At 53.0% G+C, this 11708-nt stretch overlaps 2 protein-coding genes across 5 annotated transcripts in view; one reads left to right on the forward strand and one right to left on the reverse strand.

Moving 5' to 3' along the window:
- The window catches only part of PTGS1 (prostaglandin-endoperoxide synthase 1), a 38874-nt gene extending 33402 nt beyond the window's left edge, over nucleotides 1–5472 (forward strand). For all 4 annotated transcript variants that reach the window (XM_073314093.2, XM_073314095.2, XM_078849068.1 and 1 more), the window contains one exon: nucleotides 362–5472. In XM_073314093.2, the coding sequence (XP_073170194.1) occupies nucleotides 362–726 (365 nt within the window). In that variant the 3' untranslated portion in view covers nucleotides 727–5472. The remainder of the gene's footprint in view (nucleotides 1–361) is intronic.
- Nucleotides 2417–10802, reverse strand: LOC140899155 (uncharacterized). Its single transcript, XM_073314096.2, has 10 exons — nucleotides 10736–10802; nucleotides 10156–10282; nucleotides 9057–9124; nucleotides 8440–8569; nucleotides 7612–7903; nucleotides 7309–7466; nucleotides 6182–6251; nucleotides 5615–5792; nucleotides 4586–5135; nucleotides 2417–3508 (listed from the first exon to the last, which is right to left on the reverse strand). Exons 2-10 carry the CDS (start codon nucleotides 10238–10240, stop codon nucleotides 3405–3407), a joined length of 1635 nt encoding a protein of 544 aa, XP_073170197.1. The 5' UTR covers nucleotides 10241–10282; nucleotides 10736–10802; the 3' UTR covers nucleotides 2417–3404.
- Nucleotides 10803–11708: the final 906 nt, after the last annotated feature.

Consider the following 11708-nt stretch of genomic DNA (forward strand, 5'->3'; position numbering starts at 1 on the left):
TCGGCCCAAGGCAGACCCCTCACGTACAGTGTGGGAGCACAGACACACAGCTCATCCAACCAGTAGCCCTACTGTAGGCTTTCAAACTGATTGATGTATAAACATCCCGCCACAGCTTACTACTACTCACCCCACTCTGAAAACTGCCAGGTACTGCCTACTTGAAAGGGTTGTTACCTACTGCAGGGCAGATGAGTGGTTGAGTGGGTGGGACATGGCCCCGAGAGTCAGTCAGACCGTTCAGTTGGTGCTCTGGATTACAGAGATAGAGCAGCTGAAAAGTCCTGTGTCTTGTACGGATTTGGAACCTCCCTTCTGAGTGACTGTTTCACTAAGACATTCTGTCTCTCTGTTGATGCAGGAGAAGAGGAGAAAGCGGCGGAGCTGGAAAAGCTATACGGAGACATTAATGCCTTGGAGTTTTATCCTGGTTTGTTGCTTGAGAAATGCCAGCCAAACTCTATTTTTGGGGAGAGTATGGTGGAGATTGGAGCCCCGTTTTCCCTGAAAGGGCTTTTCGGAAACCCCATCTGCTCTCCAGAATACTGGAAGCCCAGCACTTTTGGCGGCTCGACTGGCTTTGAGATTGTGAAGACAGCTTCGCTCCAGAAGCTCGTGTGTCTCAACGTCAGGCGGTGTCCGTATGTGGCATTCCACGTGCCAGATCCTAGCACAGAAACAGCAACTGGTGACCATCAAAATGGCAAACCATCCACTGAGCTCTAATGTTACTGTGGCTCCTCTGAGGCTGGGCCAATGAGTTTCCTCCTTCATTATTGTCCTAACGATTCCTGTTGTACCCCACGGCCTTGGGTACAAAGTCCTCCCTTGCAGAGAGAGACAGGCACAAAGGAGGAGGACAGTATGCTCCTTGCACCATGTACCAATAGAATAGGAGGCCCCCTGGTTCTGGGCGTTATCCACACCCAGGGCTGGGAGAGGGGAAAGGAGAGGGAGGCTGGTACTAGCTCAGGGAGAGCCTGAGTCATCTAAATGCTACAGACACCATAATGGTCTATCTCCACGCAAGCTGCTTCTTCTGCTAGCAAATTCTCTGCTCTAAGCCAGTTCTGTTTTCCAGTGGACTCTCTGCCTCTCGCTGCTGTCAGAACCTTTGCTCTCAGTATCTCCCCCGCACCTTGACTGCACAAGGCAGCTATCACACGTACTTTTCCTGCACCGGGACTGCAAGGCACCTACGCCCACCAGCTGAGTAGGGGTGGAGCAGTACACAGCCACTTGTCTACCCCAGCTGGCCGTCACACTTGGTCATCTCTCAGGCTGCTCTTATTTTCCTGCTGTGGCCAAATGGTTTGTGTGTTTATATTGTGGACCGACCACCCCAGACAGCATCCTTAGAAATCACAACAATGAGGATTTTCTCAGAGGGTCTCTGGTTTGGACAGAGAGGGAAAGAAAATCATCCATAGCCTGCTCAATGCCTCAGGGCTTTTCCCCTTGTCCTACACAGATTCAAGGTCAGTAACCCTTCCATGGCTTTAAGAATGTCTGGGAGGGGACGGGGGTGAGAGCAGACCCCAGTGCATTACTCTGCATGATATGGCTGGAGCATACATGTACTGTACATGCCTGTCCTAGGTTATTCCTTATACAAACCAATCGGAGCTCAATCATTTCTCATACACCCAGCTCAGCCAGTTTTCAAACACTCTGGGCAAGCTAGCAAAAGTGATCACCTGAACTGCATGTACAATTCGGCACCGTCAGATAACTGGGCCTGGAAGAGCCCGCTGTCCAGCTTTGGGAACCAGGTCCCGTTAATGTGCTGAGTGGGCTCTGGCAATAAATCGAGAGTTCAACCTGATTCAGTCTTTGCCAGCGCAAGGTGGAAAGCGAAGTGCTTCTGAGAGAGCAGGAAAGCTGTTGAGTTTCATGCTTCTTCAGAGGCATGGGAGCTCCATTCTGCAGCATCACGTGGAGTTTAAAATACTGCTGGGAAGTAGATATTGCTGAGGAGTGAAGGGCTGGGGTAAAATCTGTCAGAGCTCATGGAAACTCCAAACCTAGACCAGCCAAATAACCACACCGTTGTACCACAGGGAGCAGTGCTTAGGTGTCAACTAGGCAATCTCTTAATAGGCCTTTTCTGCCTCTAATTGGATTGGGCCCGGATTCTGTCACCCTGACGCACTCTGAGAAGTACCCCACTCCACAAGCGGTTCCACTGCTCCCATAGAGGAAGGTACTACTCAGTGCATGCAAAGATGTCAAAATCTGGCCCATTGAGTCTATGGGTCTTAAACTTTCCTGGTGTAAATAGCTCAGAAAACTCTCTTCCGAGAAGACATATATGCCCTGCTTCAGGCCTCCTGAGGTTCCACACTCCAAAGCTCAATACAGACCTAGGAGCATTGTTTTCCTGCCTTATACCCCCCCCCCCCCCGTGCCCCCCGTTTCCAACAGCCACTGGTCTGTGCCTCAGTAAATACAGACTGGTGATGAGCAGAGACATTCTAATCCCCAAATTAGCATTGCAGACATGCAGCTCTCTGAGTGATATGTTTGTTTGGAGAGTCTGAACGCTCCCCAGTGTTCACTTGTGACAGAGTGGTCAGCTGTGATCCCAATAAAAGAGAAAGTGATTTCACCTCCAGGCAGATGGAGAATAATAATGGCCAGCTGAGTTCTTCCAGAAGCGTTTCAGGCATCCACTCACCAGACTCAAGTACTAAAAAGAACATGATGTGTACAGAGGAGCTGGCAAATCACTGGCGTTCGGGTGAAGAGTCCCATTGCCAGAGATGCTCTGGCCAGGGTACAGCATGCAGCAGTGTGGGAGTGGGTACTGGTGATGCTCTGTAGCATTATAGCAGCTTAGCCAGATGAACATCTCAGAAGGTATACATGCAAATATCCTTTGCTTTAAGAGAAGCCCTGGGGTGTGTGCACAGGGAGTCTGCTCCCACTCTCTCTTCCCACCTGCCATATCTTAGCACCCTTTATTCCCCGGCACCACCTTCCAGCTCTGCTCCAGCCACCCAGCCCTTCTCTTGTGGTGTGGTCAATAGACCCCTCCCACCCCGTGCAGGACCCCCCCAGATGAAGTGCTGATCTCCCAGTTGCATACAGCCCCCTCTCTGCCATGCAGCCTGCTCACACCACAGCTACTGTTGTGTTCGTTGCTGATGATGAACTGACCGCATACTGACATTTCATCCATGTCACCATGGGTTTATTTTAAAGCTCCAGATGCTGACAACACAGCGCTTACATTCTTTCACAGCGTCTCTCTAGCATAACATCTACCCCGATGTTAATCTCCCCCAGCAGGGTTCTGTGTCCACATCACAGAATGAGATATCCAGTCAGTCACAATGTCACACATCTCCATGCCAGACACACGAAATGCTTCCTGTAGGGTTCATTGCACGGCTTCCGTTCCGTCAGAATGGGACTTCTTCTGCTACAGGCACATGGTGCTGCAGTGTTTGCCCATGATCTCGCTGTATCCTTCCCTGGATGCTCCCAAGACACAGGGCTTTGCAATCTGCACAGTAAAACAATGGTCTTGTAACTGTCCTCAATTCATTCTCCAAGCCAAGAGTGTCCCAAGCCCTAATTGTGACTCTACCGACACACAGTGCCAAGGGATTTGATGACTTGGAGCGCCTTCTTGCTATTTTATGGCTAGACATTCTGCAGCTGGGGGGTTTGTGGCTGATGTAGCACAGAGGAGAGCGACTCAAAAAGCTAGAGACAGGAGCAGATGAGGAGGACCAAAGAACAAACATTCATATACATAGTAGAATATTCTGACCCACTTAGGAGCACCAATCATCAGGGCACGCGGCTGCTCCTGGCCTCACTCTGCCAGAGAAGAGTTATTTTGTTCTCTTCAAGACTTCACTGGGTAAGTTTTAATCCAGTCACAAAAAACTCCTGGGCCCTGTGAAAGTCAGAAGAGTGTATGAGCAGGACCCTCTGTGCATGAGAATTCACAAAAGACTCAAAAAATGGAATTCTCCTTAGCAGCAGCAGGCTTAGAAGCTGTGCAGTAAAGAGCACGATATGCAGAGTTTTTATCCAGGAGGAACCCCAAACCCTATTAACTATTTATACAAACTGTACAGGGATTGCTTCTGTCCCCCACTGAAATGCAGCCACCTCTGAGATGGAACATGCAACAGCTTAACAATACACACCAACCCCACACAACAGTTTGGAACAGAAAGTGAAGCGGGAAGTTAGGAGTGCAGAAAATTACCTAGAATGGAATTTGTGCTTGGCTTTGCTCTGTATCTTTAATGACCAATCATACCCATGCTGTAAGCCTCAAATGCCCTCTCTGGCCTGGCAGCCAATATGGGCTCAGTGCCCATGAGACAGGCTCGACCCACCGTCTGGCCCAATGTACTGGTACATACAGAGCCAGCACCTAATTTTAGAGGGGAAAGTAATTTGTCTACCCAATGATCCACTTCAGGCCGAGACCTGATACTCTGCTGCAATTCCCAGTCAGGGTTTCCAGAGCAGAAAGTCTGACCCAGCCGGTCCCCTGCCCTTGGCCTAGCACCCTGCAGTCAGAAATACAGCCACAGCAACAGTAGCAATGGTGCTTACATACCAGGGCCTACCAGCGAAGCTGGCTGCTGGGATGCTGCCCCTGCTGCCTCTGGAGGAGATGAATCGGAGACAGTCTGAGTGGTTGCCAGGGATGATGACATCTCTGGGCTGCAAGGATACAGGTGTATTTCCACTGTAACAGACATCCTGACTGTTTCAGAGCTGGACTGAGCTCTGGGAGGGGAACACTCCACCATCCCCACCAAAGGGGCTGCAGTAACTTGGCCATGATTCCCACCGGCGTTCCTCCCAAGCGGTACGATGCTCCGGAGCAGTGGCTCAGGCCCGTGGAAATACAGCGTGGTGCCAATGTGCTGGAGAGACGGAGAGGTTACAGAGCACATGCCAGGGGCCCTTGCACCAGGCTCCCCGGGCCTGGCACTCTTCAACTCCGCAGACACAGAAGAGGGTGGAGCTTTGTGAGGGCTTGGGTGTTTCTCCTGATGAGCAGACTCATGCTGCAGGGACACTGGGGAGTCCTGGTATGACGCAACATGCACGTCGCAAGGAGCAGAGAACACAACTGGAGCCGTGCTCCCGCCCAGCAATTCCTAAGTAATGTGAGAACAGCTCTGTGAGTGACACAGGATGCAGCCCTGAACCCAGATAGCACAGTGAGGGGCAGGAGACATTAGACAGCTTGAAATACAGACGAGAGAGACTGGATGGAATCAAAACAATCCACCCAGTAAATACGGCAGATTAAAGATACCGCACCGGACCCTCGCCACTGTAGAGCGGCCTAGCTTCACGGACGTCAAAGTAGCTACACTGATCTACCCCTGCGGAGGGGCTGACCCACCTGACTGGAACTGGAGTCACTGACAGGAATGGGACGCTCTATTGTGTTGAGGCTGGGAGAGAGGCTAGTTCACAGGGACACACGACACTGGCAGGCGGTGATGTGAGACACAGGGTGGGGGACAGAGGCAGGGATCGCGGTGCAGTGCTGCGGTACGGGGGTGAGGTGGGTTCAGAGAGTTTTAATGCGGGGGGAACAGCTACCAGAACAGAACCAGGTGCACCTTACCGCTGCCCTGGCCTGTGCTGTCTGCAGAGCCTTGCCAGCAGCAACACCCGGAGGTTCCTCTCGGTGCCCAGCCGCCTCTGCAGGGAGCGTGGGGTCGGAATGCAGCAGGTGGGGGGACGTGCTGCTGTCGTATGGATTCTGCTCAATAGCGTCGACAGTGCATTCAACTTCGAATGCCCTGTGGATTGGAGAGGTGTCAGGGATGGGGAACAGCGGGCTGGTATTTTAAGTGAAAGCCACATCTTGGTCATTTCATCAGCGACTCACCATGTTCACAGCCTTTCAATCCAGGTAGCAGAGCTCCTCTATCTGCCAGTCATAACCCACCTCCCCCGGCCCCCACTGAAATACGTTGCAGATTTGATTGCAGGGTAAAACTAAAGTCTCTCGTACACATTCCTGAGTGAGCCCATCCCTAGGTGACCCCTGAAGCAGCTGGTACGGACTGTTCCTTAGTGCCCGAGCACCTCTGAGTTCCAGAGTTTTGCTGCTGGGACATAGGATTTGAAACCACAACCAGCCTCACCACTTCACAATCCCATTGTGTATACAGTGGGACAAACTCACCTGTTCTCGTATGCCTCATCCACGTCCAAGTAATTTCTCCTTCTCCGAGAATTAGAGGATTTTTGAGAAGCTGCGGGAAAAAACAGATGTGTTTATTCAGCCACATGGCAGAGTGCACAGGCAGAGTCAGCTATCATGCAGGGCAGGCATGCCAGAGCAGCTGGCCATCTGGTAGGGACAGCGCATCAGTCCTGACAGTCCAGCAACTAAGTACTCCTGGGGCAATGTCCAGAGACTGTAACGAACACACCAAAACACCCATGCAGCAGCACCTCTGAGCGCTAGCAAGATGTGGTGTTTGAATGGCAGACATTGGCAGAGTTCATCTCATCGACGGGACAGTCCCTCATGAGACCCAGACTCTCCACATTCCTGCACGTGTCTGCTGTAAATCACAGACACGGGAAACACTGAATCAGGGGCCTGGCGTCAGGGAGGGTGTGAGTAGCTTTAAAGTCACTCCCTGCACCTTCCCCTTCCAGCACGGCTTTTAGTCTTGTGTCCTTCCTCCTGTGGCTTTGCCCCCTTGGTAGACAGAGAGCAGGGGCAGGCTGCATACCAGCTGTGCACACACACATCTTTCATCAACAACATTCATGTTCAGGTTTGGAGCAGAGATGGGCCTGAAATCTGGATCCAAATGTACTCAAGGATCAGGGTTTGGTTCTGGCCCGTTGAAGAGATGAGCCAGCTGTGATGGACAGATCCAGATCTGAACCTCCACAGCAGCTGGGGCTGCTCAGAACTGGGGTTCTGCTATGGGCCCATCTCTACTTTAGATAAATCCAGGGACCAGCAACCCTCCTCTACCACAAACCCTAAACCTTCACCTCCGTCTAACCCCAAACCTACGCACAACTTGGAGTGAAGTGCAGAGAAATGGAGTGAGCTCTCACCTCTCTAGTCACTTCTGCCCCTGAGCCTGCTGTTTCCAGGTGGCCAAGGAAACAAATCCCGAAGTGTCACCCCTATATTGCCAGCCTCAGTGAGAGCGGGACAGCGTGGATACCTGCCAAATACAAACCCAGAGCTTTCAACACTGCTCCAAACTGTTTCTGAGGAGTGCAAGGGTCGTTATGCCCCTGGAGAACATGCTGCCTTTCGGAAGCCAGGGCTGAAATACTCACAGGTACTGTTGCCTTTGGCGTGCTCTATTTTCTGGCGGAATGAATACACCCCCATGGAAATGAATATCAAAGCCAGAGACACAGAGACCCCCACAACCACCGGGATGTCATGCTTCTCCAGGACGGGGAGCCAGTTGGAAGCAGGTGGAGATTTCTGCCTGCAAAGGTAGTGCAGTCAGGCCCAGATCCACAAAGGTACTTGGGAGCCTAACTTACATTGTGGGTCTGGGCCTCAGATCAGAACAATGACATGCACCAGCAGGCTAATGTAATGAACGGAAGCAACTGGCCTCTGTGCGTTACCTTGCTGTCGTGACGGGAGGCCAGGTGGCATTGTCCTGTTTCCTTTGGGTGGACAATCGTACCATCCCTGTAGCGTTTCCAGCAGGCCGAGAATACACTTTGCTCCTGTGGCGAGCGGGGATTTCCTTGCCCCACATCCCTGAGGGATGCTCGATATCTCCAGGTGGCCGCTGGGCAGCGCTCCCTGCTGGGGCTGCAGTGCCACGTCCTTCACCTTCCTGTTCCAAGGGCAACACCAGGGCAGAAAACTCTCCAGCAGGCAGGGCCCTCCCCGAGGTGGAGGAACTAAAGGCTGGAGACAAAGAGAGAAGTGCTGCCCTAACGCTAGGGGCCCTGCAAGATGGTCAGGGAAACACCAGCCAGAAACCTTTACTCATGGGGACCGAGGCAAGAGTTGGGGCCTGTTCTGGAGCAGCCCCTGGGGGGTGACGTCTCCAGGCAGGTGGATGATGGCCAGCGAGCCATCAGGGGTTATGATGTCAGCATGTCTGGGTGGTGATAACATGCACAGAGGAATGAGAGCCGTCAGCCAGCCAGGGCTGAGGGAATCCCTGGGAAGTAACATGGGCACCGGAAAGGCATGATACTCCTGACAGAGCGTTTATGTGAGCAAGAGGCAAGCAAGGCCCAGCCATGCTCAGGCCACTGCCAGCAGGAGGCTCACATGCCATGAAGCCCTAGAGAAAGCCAAGGGATGATGCCTGCAGCAGAGCCAGTGGGAGTCCAGCTCAGGGGGGCAAGGTAGACAGCACGCGTGGCCTGGAGGGTGTCATGCAGGAGAACACTCGTGGCACCCCCCTTGACACACGCATCACACCTGACACTCACAGGTTCCTGAATCCGGGCTGGGCCCAGGACGTGAGGGGAAGCTGGTTCCCCTTGTGTGAGCTGCCTCACTTGCTTTTACCAGGGGGACCTTGGCAGAGAGCCCCTCTCCTCTGGCATCAGCCTGTCTGAGCTGCAAAACACAAAGTGCATTGGATACGCTGTCAGTCTGGCTGAGAGGCAGGCCCAGGAGTGGATCTGTGGCTGGGGGTGCCGCCTGGGGCTCTGCACCTGGAGCAGGCCCTGTGTTAGCCTCATCATGGCCCCATCTCCTCGCGTGGGGCCCTGCCAATCACCATGCTCCAGTCTCTGGGGCAGAGCATGACCTGGTATAATGCAAGCGTGAGCCAAGTTTCCTCCTGTTGCCAGGTGGCCTCCCACAGAGCAAGGCTCTGTTATCCCCAGGCCATGGGCAGCCAGGTGAGGAAATGGTTGTCCGTTGCTGCTCCCATCCTGATACTGAGAGCACAACACCCCCACTTGACACCTCATGGGAGGTTCAGCTTTATCCCACAAAGGGGAACTGGAAACAGGAGTGAAATCCTGACCCCACTGAAGCCAGTAGCCAAATTCCCGCTGAGGTCAGGACCTCAACCACAAAGTTTACATGCCAGATTTACCTGCAGGAGGCTGGTGACAGAGGCTGGGGTATTTCCAACTCCCTCATCCCAGGTGTTCACTTCTCCATCTATAAAAGATCAGGTGCGTGTCACTGCTGTAGTGCTGGAGACCCCATCACCCCCGATCTCCTGTGTACAGCCAAACCCTTTGCATCCTTCACAGACAGCCTCCAGGAGCTGCCTGATGTCTCCATCCTCTCAAGCAAAAGGAAGCGCAAGAAACAGTCAGGATGATCTTGAACCCATTAGCCAGAAAACCCATCTGTCTCCTTCAGGAAAGTGGGGGCCCCAGACAGACAGGCCCTGGTTAGCAATGGCTGTTAGCAGACTCACATGTGACCCCAACAGACCATGGGAAGCTGTGCTCTCTCCTCCACCATTCACGGTCAGCGTTGCCATCCTGCTGTCCCTCCCTGCCGCGTTCTCAGCAACACAGAGAAAGAAAGGGAGCCCCCTCAGCCCAGGAACGTTGCTGAGAGCTAAGGTCAGCAATGCCTCTCAACCTATTGCAGCAGGAATCTGAAGAGATGCATCATAAGCAGCACAAGAAAGAGTCAGTGGCTGGTTCAGCTGAGCTACAATATCCCCTGGGCAGGAGGTAAGCACTGCAAGGGACAGAAGGGACAGTCCAGCGTCAGCTCTAACCCTTCCACAGAGATGCAGCAGAACCACACACCTTGCAAAAGGACGGATCTGAAACAACCCAGGCCATTCAGAGCAGCAGCTCGTGTTTGGGGCTAGTGGGATGGATCAGAACAGGCCAAGTGCCACTAGCCACCATGGCTACAATAGGACTAGCCTCCAGAATCTAGCTGCATCAAAGGGCCTCCTTGCTGCCAATGCCTGCTGCCCTTGGGCATCCAGAACTCTGTGTCCCAGCTGACGGAGCTCACAGAGCCCTGGGGCTTTGGATGCTTTAGGACGCCAAAGAGATTCCTGAGTATGCGTCTGTCTCCCTGGACCCATCAGAACAACTCCAGGGACTTTATTATGGCTGTGGCACTCTTAAAAGCTGCAGCCCGGCTGAGTGACTGAGAGGCCCAGCATTGCGAGGGCCAAAGCCTGCTCCAAGGGATAGGGGCTTCCACATCACACGTACCTGGTTCCGCCCTGCACTGGCTGCTCCTCACGCAGCAGTTCTGTATCACGCTAGAAACAAGCACATAGAGCGCCACAGTCCCCATGGCTCCAGCTCGGTGCTCCCTGCTCGAGGCTCTGATGAGTGCCTAAGAGACACAGAAATACTGGATGTGAGCCCAGCAGCATGACAAGCTCCCACCCCAATCCCAGCCCAGTCCTCTTCTTCTCTAACACCTAATTCCAGCCTTAGCCCACTTGCCCTTTGCAGAAGTTGATGTCTTGTGGTGTGCCGACGCCATGCTGATAAGCACCCTTCCAGTGCTTGTCATGGGTTAACAATAGTTCTTAGGCAAATAAGCACATTACAGATACTTGACCAGGTTTATTCTTTGTCCCTGCCAGAAAACACTTTTCATTCATGGAGGCAACCCAGTGTAATGACCTGCACCGAAATCTAGGTCCCCAAGATCTAGTCCCAGCTGTGTCACTGACTTGCTGTGTGGCCTTGGGCAGGTCACATAACCTCACTCCCTCTGTTTGTCCAGCTGCATAACTGGAGTAGTATTTACTGCAATGCTTTATTGGTATAGCATTCGCACCTGAGACCCCTGCCCCGCTGCACCAAGCACTGCACAAACTTGTAACAAAAAGATGGCCCTGCCACAATGACCTTACAATCTAAGACAAGACCAGAGTCCTCACGCCTCACGGGGGCTGCGCAGATTCATTAGTGGAGTCTGTAGAGTCCTCTGAACACGGGAAGGGCCAAGCACTCTTATTAGCTGCAGTCCATGACTTCTTGTTTTCCTTGTGGGTTGGCCTTTCCCTCGGCTCGGCACTAGATGGCGCCTGTATCCCACGAGCTGGGGACCTGAAGCTAGTGTCACTTTCATCAGGAATCCACCTTCATTTAGTAATGTGGGTTGTGACAAAATGGCTGATGTTGGTATGGCGGGTCCTACGCTTTTGTTGGCCGGGGGAGGAAGCGCTAGGATGTCACCCCTTGCCCCTGCTCGTGGGGCACCGAGAGCCCCGCTAGTGGCCCAGGAAGGTGGTAGAGGAAGGGAGAGGGATCTGGGTTTGCTCCTCACTCTGAGCCCCAGCCCCTCTCAACCCCTGGGGGTTTCTTACCCTCTTCCCCCTTGGGTAGGGATCCCCTTCGTCCTTGATGCCTCCCTTCCTCCGGTTCTCTGGTCTTTCAATTCTCAGCAACACACTTCCAAACTCCAGTCCTCTCTCCTTCCTTGCTCCACCCTGTCTGCCTGAAGGAGGGGGTTTTATTAGGTTCCTGACAGGGCCTTAATTGGCTACAGGTGCTCCAATTAACCTGTAGCAACCTTCCCTAGTCTACAGGGAGCCACACCGAGGGATTATACATCTCCGCTAGACCACTCTCCCACTACTCCCTGGCCCTGCTGTATCACAGGGTTTACAAAGGGAGTTGTCTTCAGAACCACAGAAATCCTCCCATGGATACACAACTCCATAGACACAGTCTCTCTCATAGCCCCCCAGAGCACAGTCCTTGCTGCACAGGAGACTGGAGTTAGCGCCTTTGCAAAAGGTTGACAT

The sequence above is a fragment of the Lepidochelys kempii genome, chromosome 16 (assembly GCF_965140285.1).
Source record: "Lepidochelys kempii isolate rLepKem1 chromosome 16, rLepKem1.hap1, whole genome shotgun sequence".
Classification (NCBI taxonomy): Eukaryota; Metazoa; Chordata; order Testudines; family Cheloniidae; genus Lepidochelys; species Lepidochelys kempii.

What these genes read in the sequence shown, in the direction of transcription:
- LOC140899155 (XM_073314096.2), bottom strand. Translation starts at nt 10,240, where the DNA reads ATGGGGACTGTGGCGCTCTATGTGCTTGTTTCTAGCGTGATACAGAAC. An exon ending in CTGTCACCAGCCTCCTGCAG is followed by an intron (nt 8,570 to 9,056) that starts GTAAATCTGGCA and finishes TGTGTTTTGCAG; the next exon opens with CTCAGACAGGCTGATGCCAG. An exon ending in CGCCAAAGGCAACAGTACCT is followed by an intron (nt 6,252 to 7,308) that starts GTGAGTATTTCA and finishes TTTTTCCCGCAG; the next exon opens with CTTCTCAAAAATCCTCTAAT.